Source organism: Podarcis vaucheri (genome assembly GCF_965113315.1).
Source record: "Podarcis vaucheri genome assembly, chromosome: 1".
Taxonomy (NCBI): Eukaryota; Metazoa; Chordata; class Lepidosauria; order Squamata; family Lacertidae; genus Podarcis; species Podarcis vaucheri.
This window is the reverse complement of record NC_138759.1, coordinates 46,845,136-46,863,566: the sequence shown is the minus strand read 5'-3', so window position 1 is coordinate 46,863,566 and position 18,431 is coordinate 46,845,136. Positions and strand designations below refer to the sequence as shown.

Here is an 18,431-nt window from a genome sequence, read left to right as displayed (position 1 = left end):
GGTAGTTCTTTTCCCCCATCACAGAACTCTCCATTTTTAAGCAAGTATTCGTGAGGAAGATACTGTTTCTTCCTGATAATTTGTTGTTATTTTCTGTATATACTCCAGCTCTGTGCTAACTTTTGAGCATGGCCATAACTGCATTGTATTCTTTATATTGCTTCACCTTAGGTTACATAGTAGTATTGTGAAAATATATTTTTTTTATAAATTATTTCCTAATTTTTGTTAAATTGCTAAGGACACCTAGCTGGCATTACAGTGAGCAATTTTACAGTGGCCCCAGGCACAGCATTTGGGACATATATCAGAGTATATACTTGAAGTAGGCTATTTTTAACCCCATTGTTCATTACTTTATGTTTTCACCTTTTGACCACTGATCATAGGAATAAGCTGAAGATTCTGTGGCTGCTTGTTTCTGTAGCATATTACAATCTGTCTCCCTGATGCTTGCATTGGTCACAGCTAAGGTGGCACAAAGTATTGCTATTTTAGACAAAACAGCCCTTTCTTAGAGCAGTAATGGGACATGTAGTTCCTTCTGTGTGGGGGTAGGGATGTTGGGTAGAGTTCAGTTGTTCTGTTCCACAGATGGAAGATATTTCAGTTTGGTGAGCACCTCTGCTAATGGAAGGAGCGGTACATCTCCCTGCCTCAGCTGCTTCACAAATAATCTGCTCTGAAGAGTTTTGGGAACCCTTCAGAACAGCATGGAAGGTGGCAGGCGGGAGGTAGAATTAGTGAAAAAACCTCATTGAGTCTGTTAGCAGAGGCCTCTGCTAAATGAATTGTATAAGAGCAGCTATAGAATCCCAGAACTGTAGAGTTGGAAGGTACCCAAGGGTCATCTTGTCCAATTCCGTGCAGTGCATGAATCACAGCTAGAGCATCCATGACAGATGGCCATCCAACCTCTGCTTAAAAACCTCACATGAAGGAGAGTCCACAACCTCCCGAGGGAGATGGCTCCTCTGTCAGGAAAAAACAGGGTTGCTCCATCTTCCCTGTGACTGCTCTTTAGATATTTGTGTTTGCTAGTGGGATCAGCTGTGTGTGAGTGAAATCAGAAAACATTAAAACTTAATTTTTGAAAATCAGTGATAGAGTATATTGTTTGCAACTTAGGGGCCTCTGTTTCAATCCTTGTCTTTCCACATAGGGCTAGGAAAGACTCCTGCTTGAAACCTCAGATTGCTGCTATTGAGCTTAGTCTAATTTGAAATAAGGCAGTTTTCTATGTTCATTAGTATCTAAACCCTGGATGTTAGGTAGTATATAGGTCTGCTTTTAGATATGGATACTGATTTGGAGTTAAAGTCCACAAGCAAACAATTTCAAAAGCACATTTACAGAAGACTGCATATTAGCCACAAGCAAAATTGAAAGTTCATGTGGAAATTAGTTAGTTCTGGTGGTAAATGAAGTTGAGCAGCGATCATTCTGCTGCAGTTCTGACTACATTTAGCATTGCAAGCCTATCAAATAGAAGAACTGAAAGTGTTTTGACAGAATGAAAAGCCGGGCTGCCAACAACTAAATGTTACATTTTGTGTCTTTTACCTGATATTTTATAGTTCTCTTATGGTGTTTTTAATCACAGGCTGCTACAGAAGAGGAAAACAGCCATGGACCAATTAATGGCATGCTTAATGCACCAAGCCTTGGTTCTCCAATTAGAGTCCGCTCAGAGACCACACAGCTAGATCGGGATGTTCCTCTGGTGCGGAAGCTACGATCAATTCACAGTTTTGAACTGGAGAAACGTCTGACCTTGGAGTCCAAGCCAGATACAGATAAATTTCTGGAAGTCTGGTATGTAATGGCTTTTGTTTTGCTAAGCTTTCTTAGCAGTTGCTTTGCTTATAGTGAGTCATCTTTAATTGATTAGTTATTTGGCACAGATTTCACTGTTACTCATGCCATATGATTGACCCTACAAATGCAGGGAAAGTAAAGGCAGGTTTTGGAAATGGGGAGCCAGTAATTCATAATATAATTTGGGAAATCCACTTCTAAAAGATTACTTAGAACAGGGGTAGCCAACATGGTGCCCTCCATATGTTCTTACACTATCGCTCTCATAATTCCTGGCCATTTGACATGCTGAGTGTTGATGAGAGTTGTAGTCCAAGAACAACTGGAGGATGCCACAGGAGCTACCCCAGAACATCTACTAGAAATAGAAATGTAATGATATTGATAACAAATGGCCTAATTTGTCTACATTAGATAGTATCCTGTTATTTTTCACTTAACATGGCTTACACAATCCTAATTTGCTTGATCATGTTTCCTTAATTTCTCTCCACGTTCCCAAGCATGGAGAAGAAGAAAAGAGAGTTGAATCCTGGCAAAGAATCTGCTGTTGCAGCTTTTCAAAAACCACCCATGCCTCCAGTTGCTTCCAGTCATGAGCATGTTTGGCACTATGATGAAGAATACCTACCTGAAGCTTCCAAGCCCATTTCTGGCAGCTCTCCAGAACAGGGTGATGGTGTTGTCAGCAATGGATATGTGGCAGTCAATTTGAGTTCCTGCCAGCAGGAGGTTGACTCCAAGGAATGGGTGATAGTGGATAAAGACAGAGACTTGCAGGATTTCAGGACTAATGGAGTTTTAGGGCATAAAACAACTGGAAGCCCCTCTGATGAGGAGCCTGAGGTGCTTCAAGTCCTTGAAGAGCCCCCACAAGAAGATAAGCTTAGAGCTCATACCAAGAATACAGCTATGGGAGCAGCATTGGATCTAGATATTGAGTGTCATGGCACAGCCGCTTCTGAACAGTTTACAGATCAACTAGAACTCCCAGTTGGAACTGCTGGTCATCTTCTTGCAGTCACACCCACAAGCCTAATGGAGGCCCAAGCAGAAGGGGCTCTTACTCCAGTAAGTGAACTGTTAATAGCTGTAGCTCATCTCTGTTGTATTCAGACACTGTGAGAAATCTTTAACTGAAAGCATGAGATCTGAAGCTTAATCAAAATACTGCATAGAGATAATATCCTGCTTGCAGTCAATTTAAGAAGAGTATGATAGTTAATTGCACTTTGTAGAAGCAATTTTTCAGGGCTTAGCATGTATTTCAATAACGTCCACAACTCTCAATTTTGATTTAATTAAGATACATGCTAAGAAAGCACAAGAATGATGGTATGTTTGAGAATTATCGAAAATACAATGGTACCTCTAGTTACAAACTTAATTTGTTCCGGAGGTCTGTTTTTAGCCTGAAACTGTTCTTAACTAGAGGCGTGCATTCGCTAATGGGGCCTCTTGCTGCTGCTGTGCCGGCACACGATTTCCATTCTAATCCTGGGGCAAAGTTCTCAACTCGAGGTAACTCTTCCAGGTTAGCAGAGTTTGTAACCTGAAGCATTTGTAACCTGAGGCATTTGTAACTCGAGGTACCACTGGACTAAGGTTTTGCAATGATGTAATATAAATAAAGTAAAGCGAGATGAGCGCTGCAACCCCAGAGTCGGTCACGACTGGACTTACTGGTCAGGGGTCCCTTTACCCTTAATATAAATAATGTTGTTCCTTTATCGAAGAAAAAAGTGGCTTGTTCAGTTCCAAAAACCACTTTTGAAATATAAAAAACATGAGGAATGCACCTAGTTTGAATAATTACCTGATATAATTTAACTTTTATTGAATTCTATTTTTATTACCAGAGGCCAGTAACTGTTGATTGTAGATACTGAAGTATTTTGGAAAAAATTAACCCACCCACCCAGGTGTAAACTGTTGTTTTCAGTTCTCTGGTTCTTCACAGCCCACTGTCTATTCAGTTCTTCATCACTTTTGCTTACTTTGAAACTCTTAACCTTTCTCAACAGTATAACTCTGTCTCTGTCTATTCTAATCAGCATCACGTGGCTGCCAGTATTTACTCTTTGTAATATTGGCTACTGGAGGAAACAAAAGTTCAAAGCTACAGAGAGCAGACCAAAATAAAGTGATCTTTATATATTTGAAGCATTTTCTTTTTTTCCTTGCCATGTTGTTCTCACAGCTCAACTCACTTCACATGCTGCATTTCTCCATCCCAAGAATTTCAAGTCCCATCCTCCGTACCCTGAGCCCTATAACCCACCTCACCACCCACCCGGACCCTGTGAAAGAGGCTGGCTTTCCAAGGAGTCAATCAGGAGACAGCCACTCTTCCTCTTCCTGGTCAGCTGCCCGTAGGCAACTTCCTGTCATTCCCAGTGGAAACAAGTTCCCCCCTGTCATTCGCATCTCAAAAGCACAACTTCAGCAGGTGAATGCATCTTCATCTAAGCAACTACACTGTGTCAGTCATTTGCCATGTTTTATGGGTTCCCAGCTACTTTGCATTGCTCAAAAAGTAGACTTGTGTACTCTAAATGCTTACCTTTTGAAAACATTGGTCTTGGGAAATAAAAATAATAACTTAAGAGATGTAAACTTCAGACAAAAGCACTAATTAAATATGCAGAGGCCAGAGCAGGAAAAATCCATTAAGCTGATTTACTATGCAGAAAATGAAATTTCTTAATTTTAAGAAACGATGAATGAGAACCTCTGTAGTTTTAATCTTAGGTTAAAGCAGTGTCAGTAGATAACAGCCAGGAAGCATAGGTGACTTGAACATTTTTTTAAATGAATATACTAAAGTAAGTGTGTGTGTGTGTGTGTGTGTGTGAGAGAGAGAGAGAGAGAGAGAGAGAGAGAGAGAGAGAGAGAGAGAAGGCATAGGGAACTTGTAGCCTGTAGTCAAATTAGGCCCAACAAGGATCCCAATTTGGTTCACAAGGCCATTTCTTGCAAACCACACCTACCTATGCCAACCCTGACAACATATATGACATTGGGGTAAATTAGGTAAAGATGAGGCCAAAAAGAAATAATTGGATGCTTAAAGTGCACTCTTGATTGTCCCTTGGAAAGTGGGACTCACTAACTCTACTGACAGCGAGCTCTTTTGAAGTTTCCTATATGTCACTGTGGTTTGGGTTCTGCTTGTGTCTGCAAACAAATTATTTTCCTCTGTAGACCAGCTTTGCATAGAGCTTTGCTAGTCTGCAGAGGAAGACTGACCATTTGCAGGCATGGTTCGAATTCAAACCATGTGTGCAAACAGACAATGCAGGACTTGCTGTCAAAGTGCATCGTGGGATGTGTGGGAGGTCAGGATCTAGCCTACCGGATGGAAAAAAATATTGACTCTTGTGTTTGAGTCTTATTTCCCAATTGATAGAACTAACAAAGCTGATAGGTATTTCCACAGCAAATAGGAAGCTAAAGTGTATTGCCCAGGGCACTAAAATGAATGGTTGGAGTATGTAGCATAGGGGAAAGTAATATAGAAAATGCTGAGAACCTAATATCCAAGCTATTTTTCTTTCCAGGCAAAAATACCAGTGTTCAAAATAATAATAGCACTTAGAATTGTTAATAGCAGCTGAGGAACTTATACATGAAATGACTATTAAACAGTGTGGTTTTAACCTCTCATTTTAATCCATCCCACCAAAATACTATCGTGCGTATAGGACATTCCAGCAGAGCTCTTCATTTTGCTTTATATACAAAATAACATTGGTTTCAATTGTCATATTCTGTCACTGGATTAAATCATCACTGCATTCTGTGCTGGAGCATGTAGATTTACTTGCATATATTGAACTTGGATACTTTTAGTTTGTCACTTGGTTTCTGAATTTTTTTAATGCTGAAACTTCAGCAGGGTTTAATATTATTGCTACTGGGAAGACTATAATCAAAATCATGATCCCATCATTGTCTTAATACATATGTTGCTGCAGTCTTTCTAAAGCTGAGCAAGTCTTAGTCTGGTCAATTCCTGTACAAGAGATAGCCTTGAATTTAATGGAAGAAAGCATGGATATATATGATCTGCTTTTAGAAAGATAATGTATTTTAGAAGCTCACCTATAATAGTACTGTGTATCATATTTTGTGTCCTGAGGCTAGAATGCAGTTTTACTTTTCTAATACAGTATATGTCTAACAAATGGCAAACATTGTATCAGATAAATTTCTGGCAATATAAAAATAGGAAAGAACATTTAGTTTTTCACTAAATGAAAAGCTAAGGAATAGACTAGAGCAGTTGTTCCCAAGGGGGGATGAATAATGCTGCCTTATTGCCCTCAAACTTCATTGGGGAGCCTCCATTGGTTTCCAGTTTCCTCCATGAACAGCAGTCCTTCTGTTTATGTAGAGGCAATAGATTACAGTTTCCAAAAGGCCAAGGCACTGTATACTACCAGTGATGAATATTTCCTTTTGGGCAAGGTGCTCAAAAAGGTGGTGGTAGTCCTGCATCAGACAAGTTTGGAGAAAACTGGTTGCTTGGATGCATTCCTGGCTGGCTTCAGGCCTGGTCATGGTACTGAAGTTGCCTTTGGTAGCCCTGGTGGATGACATGTCGCGGGAGAGAGATGGGGGGGGGGAGTGTGACCCTGTTCGTTGTCTTTGATCTCTGGAATGTCTCAGGGAAATGGGGGGGGCACTCTGTTTCAGAGGTTTTGCTCATACTCCTAGGGTTGTTTCCCAAATGTAGCTATGAGAGGCTACTCTTCAGCACCATGGGAGTTGTTCTCACATGGTTCCATCTTGTCCCCCTTGGTATTAAACATATATATGAAGCCTCTGGGAGCTGTCACCAGGGGATTCGGAGTGAAGTGCTATCAATATGCAAATGACACCCAGTTCTGTCTTTCTGTACCATCTGAATCAAGAGAGGCAGTTGAAGTGTTAGACTGGTTGGTTCACGAGCTACAGCCCATTTTGGACATAAATGACTTGGTCTTGTTGTGGTATCTTGCAGATTAGATTATTGCAATGCGCACTATGTTGGGCTGACTTTAACAATGACTTGGGTACTTCAATTAGTTCAAAATAGGGTAACCAGATTACTGACTAGCTCCTCATAGAGATGCATCTGGCATCTTCATTACACGGCTTTTGGTGAATGCTGAAGACACACCTCTCTACCTAGCTTTTGATATCTGGGGTGTATATTTTAAGGACCCACCTTATTTCAGAGGTTGTAAATTATTTTCAACTGTTTTCAATATTGTGTGTTTTTAAAATAATAATAATAATAATAATAATAATAATAATAATAATAATAATAATAATAATAATAATAATATACAGCATAAAACAAAACTGACAATGAGTAAACTCCACCTGCAGGCTTACAATATAAACAGACATGTGGAAAAATGGAAGGAATTAGGGAAAGAAAGCACCATGGAAGAAGACAAGATATAAATTAAATATAAAAGACTTTAGCTGTGGAGGTGTAACTTCCAGAACCTTGAAAACGATTGTACTGTAAGAATACAGTGGTGCCTCGCAAGACGAAAAGAATCCGTTCTGTGATTCTCTTTGTCTAGCAGTTTTTTCGTCTTGCGAAGCAAGCCCATTGACGAATTAGCGCTATTAGCGGCTTTTAGCGGCTTATCAGCTTATCAGCTGATAAGCGGCTTAGAGGCTTAGAAAAGGGGGGGAGGGAAAAAAACCAGCAGGAACTCGCAAGACATTGTCGTCTTGCGAAGCAAGCCCATAGGAAATTCGTTTTGCGAAGCACCTCCAAAACGGAAAACTCTTTCGTTTAGCGAGTTTTCCGTCTTCGAGGCATTCGTCTTGCGGGGCACCACTGTACATTTAACTCTACAACTTTCATATTTCAAATAAAAAGGACCAGTGATTAAATCCCAAAGTTTAATCTGTTTTAGTCTTTTAACTTTTGTATGTTTTAAAGTAGGGTTGTATTTTTTTCCTTGATTTTTTTTTAATCTTTTTGTAAGCCTTTTTGAGGCTTTTTACAATCAAGCAGTGTATAAATTTTATGAAATAAATAAGTTCAGTAATACAATATTGGGCATTAACTCCAAAGGCATTTCATTATTGCGGGGGGGGGGGGGGCAGCGCATATGCTGCCCTTCAAACTACTTTTGAATTTGATTTGTTCAGCCTCAAAACCCAAGAACCCTTCAGTAGGTGATAATGGAATTAGGGGGATGGAAAAGAAATGCTTTTGTCTCTCTGTTACAGCAAGAAGGACCTTTGTTCTGTTACCTTGCTTAACCTGAGCATGAACAAATGGGTCCTTGAAATTGGTTGCTTAGTGCAAAGTTTTCCAGTTGCTGGAGTAGGGAGGAAGGCCCACCGATTTCTTATACTATAGCAAGGCTAACCAGCAGTTCTGGCTGCTCTAAGCTGTTTTATTACCACAATGCCCTTTAAAAAGAATCTCTAACGATAATGAGAAGGCCTCTTTTAAGTATTGACTAGGTATCATAGTTTTGACTTAATTTTTATTCTTATGAAAAAAACCATTGTTTCAAATCATTACTATCTTTCCTACTTTAAATAATATCACTTAGTCTTTGCCCACCAGAGGGAGACAGTGAGCTATTTTTTCAATGAGCGTTTCTTCAGTCATGTGAGCCACTGCATGATTAAAAATAGAAATGTCAATTTCTAAAAAATCTCTTTTCATAACAAGCCTATAACTTAAATGGGAGATGGTAAAAAGTCAGAAATTACCGTATTTTTTGCACCATAACACTCACTTTTTTCCTCCTAAAAAGTAAGGGGAAATGTCTGTGCGTGTTATGGAGGGAATGCCTACGGGTGGCATGCCTATGGATTTTCCTCCTCTAAAAACTACGTGTGTGTTATGGTCGGGTGCGTGTTATAGAGCGAAAAATACGGTAAATTTTTGATTGTTATCATTTTCATAGTGTCAGCTAATACCCATATGATGATGGCTTCCAAATCTGTTCTCTATCACCTCTTTCTGTTTGGTCCTATATCTCTGTGTTGCTGATTTATTTTCCTGAATGCCTTGTCATTCTCAAAGACAGAAGACTTACTATTTCTACCTAACCCCCAGCCCTATGATGTGAGAAGTAGCTACATTTTGTTTAGCTTCATTTCCTAACTCATAAGCATGCAACCTTAGTCACCTTCAGCAGTTACAAATGTAAATATTTATTTTTGCTGTGTAGTTTAGGAAATAGCACGATTTTCCGATTAAGAACCTACGTGCTAGCAAGGAAAGAATTAAAAACCATGAGTACTATTCAAATAACACTTATTCAGAGTATACCCAGTGAAATTAATGAACATGTCTTAAGTTAGGTTTATTAATTTCAGTGGATCTACTCTGAATAAAACTTAGCTGAATATCATTCTAATCCTCCCCACCCCCCACCCCCGGTCAACAATGTGGATGATAATGTTAATTACTATAGAGTAATGATGAATAGGTCAGTCACTGAGATACTGAAATTGAGATGATAGTGAGACCTCTAGGTAAATATCGGAGAGGCAAGTGGAAATGCAGGATTAGCCGAGGCAAACGTTCTGGAGTAGAAAGGTATCATTGAGTGCCATCGTTCTCTACATGGTAATGAGAGATACAGATTTTGATGAAGTTACTCAGAAAAAAAAAAATGTGCAGAAAGAGAATAGCAAGGAACCAAGAATGGAACCCTGAAGAACTCCACAAAACAGTGGGAAGGCGGAAGAGGACCATATTTCTGTGGAAATGCTGAAAGAGTGATCCAGCCAGGATAAGGACAACCATCTATGAACAGAGTCATAGGGGGTCAGCCGTATCAAACACCACATAAAGATTGAGTTGGATGAGGACAGAGCAGAGATCTGTAGAGCTGGCAGTGAGGAGATTAGTGATTTTGATGAGGACTGTTAATGTTACCACACACAAACATAATTTACAACCCAGCTTAAAATTTTCCTGTTGTCTTCCAGTTTTTTTCCAGTAGAGATTGCACCAGTTGGCCCAGCACAGAGATACAAAAATATAGGGCTGTGTAGTTGTGCAAGAGCAAGTTATCTATTACTTGTCTTTTTGAACCTGAAAATATGATATGGCAATATGTAATTTCAAAGCCAATAAAAATCTTTTCTGTAATACCATTTCTTTCTTCCTGTTTTCTGTATAGGTTACAATACCCAGACCATCAATGGCATCCACACAGTCTGCTTCTGAGAGTTTTCATTTTGGCCAGCAACTAGAGAAGAAGGACCGGGATCCTCGGCTTTTGGAACATACTGTTGAACTTTCCTCTCCTAAGGAGAACTTGGTTGGCTTGGCAGCGGCAAACGATGCACTAACTCTTAGTGGCAGTAGAACAGATGTAGTACACAAGTTAGACCAAAACCTAGAGGCAATTGGAAAGGATGAGTGTATTGAAGAATGTGTTGGAATCCAAGATCATAGCCAAACAGACCTACTTGAACAATACATGAAGAGACAAGGAGAAAATCTCTTCGAAAAAGTGGAAGAGAATCAGCTTCCTGTGGCTTATGAAAATGATATTGAAATACAGATTGAAGGACCATGTTCAACTGCTCAAGGAAACACTGAATCTGTATTGGATGGTCCTCTGGCTGTTACAGAACCTGAAGAACTGAGGCCAATTCCTTCCTCCTCCTTGCCAAATCAGGATGCAAAACAGGAGTTACAGAAGCAGTCAGCAGCCGAAACATCAGATGTTTCTTTATCAAGAAGTACTGACCCATTTGCTCAAAAACAGGAAAGCCAAGTAGTACCAGTGCAAGAAAATGGTTTCCATGATGATGGGGATATTGATCATGCTGAAGAATTGCAATGCCAACAGGTGAACCTTGCCACCTTTTTGCACCAAGAGGGGAAAGAAGAGCAAAATGTCCAGAGAAATGGAGAATTGTTGCACTCCAGTTCAGAGAATGAGAGTTCTAATCCATCCAAGAAGGAGTTAGTTAGATCTGCATTCGTGGCTAGACAGAGTCGCATTCCAGTTTTAGCACAAGAGGTAGACTCCTCATCAGAATCGTCTCCTGTTTCAGCAAAGGAGAAGCTGCTTCTAAAAAAGGCTCATCAGACAGACTTGGTTAGATTGCTTGTAGAAAAGAGACAGCTCAAATCTTTCCTTGGTGACCTCTCAAGTGCCTCTGACAAGTCACTGAAAGAAAAAGTAGTTGCTGGTCCATTACCACTTCCTGAAGATGTGTTGTCCTCCTTTTCAAAACTGACACTGGACACTCATTTGCACAGCCAAGTAGAGGAGAGTTTTTTGTCACCAAGCAATCCTCAGTCCAGAAAGAGCAAAATCCCAAGACCCGTATCTTGGACTCCCACAGATCACGTTAGCAGTTCAAATTCAGCTCAGTTTTTTCCTCGTCCACCACCAGGAAGACCACCAACAAGGCCTGGAGTAGAAGCCAGGTAAGTAAAAACAGCTACACCTTTGAAGCAGCTTTGAGCAGTTTTGGGAAGGCTTTGTATGATACCATGCAAATTGCACTAAGTACTCTCCGCCCCCCCCCCCAAATACCTGCAGTCAAGCTTATGTGCATACACACATACAGAATATTTTTATCTTTCAAAATTCAGAAAAAAATTGCCTGAATAAGAACATTAACAACATTTGTATACAATGTTAATTTAAAACACTAGGTTTCTAAAACATTTTGCTTCTAGATTTAAGTGAACCTGGATTGCCTATAAAGACATAAGAGTACACACCAAGTGAGCTGGATATGATAGTAAGAAAATCAAGCTATGACTCTTGATATAAACCACTCCTTATCATGTATCTTTGGGTAATGCCATTAAGGAAACACCTTTTCTGTTACCATTCCTTGTCTAATTTACCCAAAAACCAACCAACCACTCAACCAAGAACTGATCATATGCTTTTTCTTAAAGCTGGACCTTTGACTATTAAATATTTAAAGGACATAATAGCAGAATGTAAGCGGAAACAAAATATTTTTTATTTGTAGCTTTTCTTTCAAGCAAAAGCTTTTCCTGGGTGGTGTTTACAAGGTAATGCAGATTATGGCTGAGAATCATGGCTTTTCAGAGACTTTGAAGACGGTATGAGACAGCTCTTGCTTTTTGCGCTACACTCTCTCTCTTTTTCCTCTTGTCCTGCTACGGATTCTCGTTAAACAGGGTTTTGTACTGCAGGAAATTGTAACATGCTGCCTTCAAGTCACAAAAAAATTATCACCGAGGAACAATAGCCAAGACCTCCTGATTGTCCTGACCAGCACTTGTACAGATTCTGAATGCAGATTGCATTCTTATAGGCTTTGTAGCCACACTTACTGAAGTTTAAAAGTTGCTTTTAGGATGCTAAATTGGGTGTCAAATACCAGATTTTGCATTTTACAGTGAATGCATGCAGTATACTTATTCCTATGTATTATTTATTCAATTTATTTATTTACTGCTATGTCATTTAAAAAAATCAAATCAGTTTACAGCAATAAAACTTAAAAATTATGCAATAAAAACCATAAAAAGTTAAAAAATTAAAAGCATTCACCAGTTAACCATTGTGGAAGGATGTATTCTTAATCGCCCACATAGGCCTTGTGGAATAGTTTCAGGAGGCATTTAAAAGTTGGCGCAGAAGCTGCCTGCTGAATCTCTATTGGCAGAGTATTCCACAGGACTGGGTTGATGGCATCAAAGGTTCAGTTTCTTGTGCTTGTCAAATGAGTTCTTGCCTAGATGCAAGAAGAGAGGGAGCCTGCTGGATCACATGAGGGAGGCCTTTCCTCTTTGGTGTTATCACTAAAAAAGCTATATTCCTTGTATCTACCCATCCCATCTCAATGATGGAACAGAGAGCGGGACCTCAGGTTGATTCCAGGACTTGGACAGCTTCCTGTAGGATAAGGCAGTTCTTGATTTGCCTTGGTCCTTTTACAGTAGCACATTAGGCCAGGCCTGGAAATAAGTAGTAAAGATGCCACATTGTAGTAGTAGTTATTGTAGAGTTAATGCATTCATTGCTTTCAACAAAAGTACCTCAAAGTGACCTATAAGAATAAAAAATCCATACCAATACAACATTTAAAATAGCAACAATACATTAAAAGTGGCCATCTACTAATTATAATTAATCAGATTACTCCATCCCATACACAACATAAGCACGATCACCAAGAAATACATAGCTAAAATTTCCACAGGAACCACAGTGATATTAATGCTCAAATACGTAGGAAGAGAGGATTTCACCTGGCAGCAGAAGGTTGTTAATGCCAGTGCCAGCTGAGCTTCCCTGCAAAGAACATTCTACAGATGGGGAGCTGCCACTGAAAAGAACTCCACCCCTTGGACTTTTGCTAGAGGGGGACACAGAGAAGTGCCTTTGTTCTTAGATCAAGGAGTATGAGCCTACCCAGACCTTCTCATGGCACTGGAGGAGGAGGAAATGGTACTAATCAACTTCTCTTTCTCTTGAAGGTTGCGCAGGTACAAAGTACTAGGAAGTAGCAGCTCTGATTCAGACCTGATCTCTCGCCTGGCTCAAATTCTTCAGAATGGATCTCAGAAACCACGAAGCTCTTCTCAGTGTAAGAGTCCAGGGTCTCCACATAGCCCCAAAACACCACCCAAAAGCCCAGTCGTCCCCAGACGCAGTCCCAGTGCCTCCCCTAGGAGCTCTTCTTTGCCTCGTACTACCAGCTCCTCACCATCCCGGGGTGGGCGTCCTCACCATGAGCAGAGGAGCTCATCCCCACATCTTGGAAGGAGTAAATCGCCTCCCAGTCTTTCAGGCTCTTCATCTTCCAGGAGATCCTGCCAACAAGAGCACTGCTACAACAAGTCTAACAAGAATGGGTTGAAAGGATCTAGTGGCTCCTGCCACCACTCCTCTAACGTTAAGTCTCCCACAGGGAAGAGCAAATCAGCCAGTAAACTTAGCAGATAGGAACTGAGTCTGTGTCTGGTGTCAAAGCCCCTTAATCCGATGCATGTTGTGTTTGTGTACTGTGTATTTAAACAAAAGTCTTCAAAAATCAGTGTTCATCCTGACTTTCAAAGGAAACAAAAATTAAGATGAAATATTTATAAGGTCCACTTTGTATATGAGTGGCCAGGCATTTCCTAAGAACATGCAGCAAGCAGATCAGGGAGGCTAGAGGGCAGGGATGGAGCATCTGGAAAGTCCAAGATGTGTGAAACAGAACAGTGTCTTGGAGGTGAGTGTTTTTAATAAGATTTTAGTTTACGTTTTATTTCATATAAAAGCATGACCTGTTTTAGGCTCTTTCAGTTATCAAACCTGAAATTAATTTCACCTTGGCACTATTACATCTGAGGTACTACTCAGCTGTGCGTGTCTGTAGAGTTTTTAAAAAGCACATTATTTGAAACAGCAATACTCCTGTAAGTTTCTATCAGTGTTGGGCTTCACACATCTGTTTTCAAGTTGCTCACTGCCCATGTTCCTCCTTTTAAAGCAAAAACAGAAAAACTCAGCATCTTGTACCGCTGTATATTTAATGTGGGCTACATTCTTATATGCAGTAAATGTGTTCAAATCCACTGAAACCAATGTAATTTAACATTTATGTAAATTTACCTATATTTTCAGATTGGTAACATTCTATTAACTGCTGTTCAGATCCTGATTCTTGGACAACTTGATCATTTATCTGTGTGTGAATTTCTGGAGTTATGGCAGGTTTACATCATATCATATATGAAGGATCTGGAGATGATGCTCACAGTCTGAGTTAAGAAGGAAAACCAGAAGAGTTTGGACCCTGGAGCATTCCTATAATTAAAACATTTGTTTGTGCAATAGTCTCTCAGGGTACAAAGGAGAGCCACTGTTAAAGCTGATCAGAATTTACCCATTGGGGTGAGATGTTTAGTCCATTTACCTACCTTATTTACAGTGTTCCTCTCAGTGTAACTGTACTGAGGAAGAGCAAAAATGTTTACACACTTAGACTTCTTACTTGAGAATGTAATCTAAATCTGGAAGATAAATGAAGCTTTCACCACCTACTAAAAGGACACTGCAGAGCCTTCATACGTAGTAGGTTAGAAAGAAGCAGCAATTCCTTTGTTTTCTTAAGAATCTGAAAAATAATACTTGATAGTAAAACCTACAACACTATTCCTCACATGTCAACATCCCTAAACCTATATTGTATGTCAAGAGCACGTCTGTCCAATTTGCAGGTGTTGCTACCAAAATCTGAACCAGGTAATCATACATGTTTATTGGGGGTTTGGGTGGAAGCCCACACCTCTGTAGCTTCCTGCAATACAAATATACATAGTTCCTTACTCAGACATATTCTTGTGTTTAGGGACATTATAATTTGGAAAACAACATACTGAAAACTCATGTTTAAGGATTGTCTTCCATTCCCTCTGAATAAGATCAGTGGCTTTTAGTTTTCCCAAACTTTATATGGGTATCATTTTATGACTATTAGAGGAATGACTTGTTTTGCTAGATTTAGAAATCAATGGTGGATCACATAGGGATGTTTTAAAAGGGATACAACTAGCTCTCCAAAAAGGTTCCTGTTGTAGGGGATACTGGACGTGTGGGTAAATTTGGAAATTACTGATCTGCTTGCTATAGTCATATGCCTGTAGCCAGCATAAATTATTTTTAATTTAACTTTGTTTTATTTAACTTCGTTTGCTGCCAAAATAGTATCTTTGGATGGAAAAGGGAATATTTTCTCTCTGAGCTAACACATTTCTAATGCTGCATTGAAGCTGCACTGAATTTCTCTGGTTCTGTCAGAATGTGTTGGAATTTTTTTACTCTTAAATGTGTATATTGTTTCCCATAAGTAATGTAGCACAGTGTGAAACCTTAGCCTCATTCAGGTTTCAAACACTACAGAGGAATGCAGTAGGGAGAGCATACCTGCTGTTTCTTGAGAAACTATATGATTTATAAGACCTATTATGTTGTATTATATTGTATGATAGGTGCTATACCAATAATTGCATGTTCTCATGGTAAATTATATATTATAAATATTTATAAATATAAATATATATATATATATATATATATATATATACATACATATGCTTCTATATCCTTAACTCTCTCATTTGCATTTGTAACATTATGGACCACAGACAATGCAGTACTCCTTCAGTTGCGTGCCTGAATTAAATACCCTTGGCCTTGCTGCTCCCATTTCCTGGCATGCACAAAGCTGAATATTCTTCATGCCTCAGTTCAGGACTGAAGGGTTGGTGGTTGCTCAGCAACTCAGTGTTCAATATCAGCTTTGTCGCTTCACTTTTAAATTTCAGAATGAAATGGAATGAATCAGGGGAGCTATGTATCCGATGGCCAAGTGAGATGTGTATTCATGATTTTGACTTTTCATCTTTCCCCCACATCTTTCCATCAGCAGGCTTTCGTGTTGAAATTGTTCCTTGTGACACTGGGCAGTGAGTGATGATAATAGATCAATATGATAAAAGCAAAGAAAATTAATTTTCTCTTTGCCCATGCCTTGTCAGCTCTTTTCTCTTGCCCTCTCCCATGTCTATGAAAAGCTGCTGGGACTCTCAACGCTTCCCTGAGGCTGCAGTCCAAGTGTCTGTGTTCTGGTCTTCACATGTTACCAAATTTTATAGAGTTTACTTTCATCTAACAAATTGTCCTCATAGAGTGTGGCTGAAACATTCTACATCAGTCTTCCCCAAGCTGGTCTCCATCAGATTTCTGGACTATGGCTCCCTTCATCCATGATGGCGAGTTATCCTGCCTGGGACTGTTGGAAATTGTCCCAAACTTCTGGAGGACACCAGTTTAGGAAAACTGGGTTACATGACATGCCCCCTTTTGAGATGGTGCATAAGTGCTTCCAGGGAATCATTTATCGTGAAGGTAAATAATTCTTGTTGATACAGAGGTACATCACTTTGTGATAACTGCCTTGAAACAACAAAGTTATGAATTCTTCATGCTCATTCTTACATTTTTGTGAGGCATTTAATGTCATATAACCATTTGATTTCTAAAGTTCAGCTTAAAAAGGCATTCCTTTATTTATGACTTGTTTAAACTGCTTGCAATATTCAGTTTTTATATTTTGTGCTAAATCCACGGTCATGATGCTTCTAGAAGAGCCCTGGAGGAAAACCTTTATAAACATGCCCAGAGCATCAGTATTAGAAAAACAGTTCCCCTTGCATGTAGGGAGAGGCATATCCCAAAGATGTATTTTCATGCTTTGCTGTCAGGGACAAAATAATTCCTATCCTATGCATTGACTTAAAAAGAATGTTGTCAAAATGCTGTTATACATTCCTCTTACTTATGGCATATGTATGCTAATGTTCAAACTATTTTGTGTTGAAATGCATTTGTATTTCTTTCCATGTTGTACAAATGCAGTTGAGATATAGGTCAGACTAGAAGGTAATTGTGGAAAGCACAGGAGGTTGCCTATGTATTTTTTTTTTAGTGCAGTGACTGAAAAAACTATTTTCTGGAGTTGTCACTTTGCCAAACATCTGATCCAATAGTGATTAGAAATCCTTTAGTTTACTAATGAAGCTTTAAATTAGCATGTTGACTTACTATTAACCAACTCATTTTCTTTGTCTTAATCCGTGGTTTAGTTTCTCCATGTCATGTCTTACACAGAGATCTGCATAACCGTTACCACTTCTGGAAGTGAACCAAATAGATATTGTGAATGAATTTTGATTACAACAACTCTAGCCACACAGTAATGAAGTGATTGCTGTCATGGGGTTAATTTGAATTGTTTAATCTAGTTTGTGTTGGATAATAAATTTCAAATTTGAATATGTAAATCAAGGGCAGCAAAGAATTAATAAGCATGGCTGGGATTGAATCAGAACAAATAAAACTAGTTTCCTCATTGGCTTGAGCCAGAGTAAGAAATAGTTGCACAATTTTCTGAATAGGCTGCAGACATTTACCCACAAACAGCATCATTTTGCCAATGAAACTCCCAACTCTCTGGAGCAGGTTTAGGAAGGGCAAAGGGACTGCAGCAACTGATTGGGGGAATCACCACAAATTGCTTCCTTTCCTGTTCTGATGACAAAAGCCTTACTGTCAGCTGAGCAGCACTGCTCAACTTAAATTGAGAATACTACCCCAAAGCCGTGACAGGTATAATAGATACAGTACCTACTCTACAGATTCTCTAAACTGTTGCCACTTTGTGCTGAATACACTTTATGTCACTGCTTCCGGGAACATCACAGCATCTTTTGCACAGTTTTTAGTATTATCATTTTTAGGCTGCTATATTATGGTATGTAGATCACACTTCTAAATGGTATTGATGGGAAACATCTCAGAATTAGAGGTTTATTGCTGGCAAACTCCATTTTTACCTTGTTCAACAAACTCTTCTATAATAGTTGGAGGGACACTTGTCACATCCCTGACACATGTTGTGGCTACAATATAGCCTTGCTAGATGGGAAGGGAATGCAGTTTGAAACTTATGCGTAGCACCTTTGTAGGGTAACAATAAGCATAGCATTCCTGTGATACTCATGTACTACCTGTGGTAAGGGTCATTTAGAGGTTTTAACACCTGCCTTTGAGATTATCTGTCCCTAATGCTATTCTTTA

General features: G+C 39.4%; 1 protein-coding gene across 4 annotated transcripts in view; it reads left to right on the top strand.

Annotated features, from left to right (window-relative positions):
• TTBK2 (tau tubulin kinase 2) overlaps positions 1-17,118 on the top strand; it is a 42,084-nt gene extending 24,966 nt beyond the window's left edge. The window contains exons 12-17 of one of the 4 annotated variants that reach the window (XR_014217471.1): positions 1,604-1,815; positions 2,322-2,889; positions 4,019-4,267; positions 9,978-11,242; positions 13,280-14,019; positions 14,415-14,626. Coding sequence is in view for 3 of the 4 variants with exons in the window: in XM_082215137.1 (XP_082071263.1) it covers positions 1,604-1,815; positions 2,322-2,889; positions 4,019-4,267; positions 9,978-11,242; positions 13,280-13,748 (2,763 nt within the window). In the remaining variant the exon portion in view is untranslated. Of the gene's footprint in view, positions 1-1,603; positions 1,816-2,321; positions 2,890-4,018; positions 4,268-9,977; positions 11,243-13,279; positions 14,020-14,414 lie in introns of those variants that run through there. The other 3 variants (XM_082215139.1, XM_082215137.1, XM_082215138.1) reach the window with 3 other exon arrangements.
• The last annotated feature ends 1,313 nt before the right edge of the window (positions 17,119-18,431 follow it).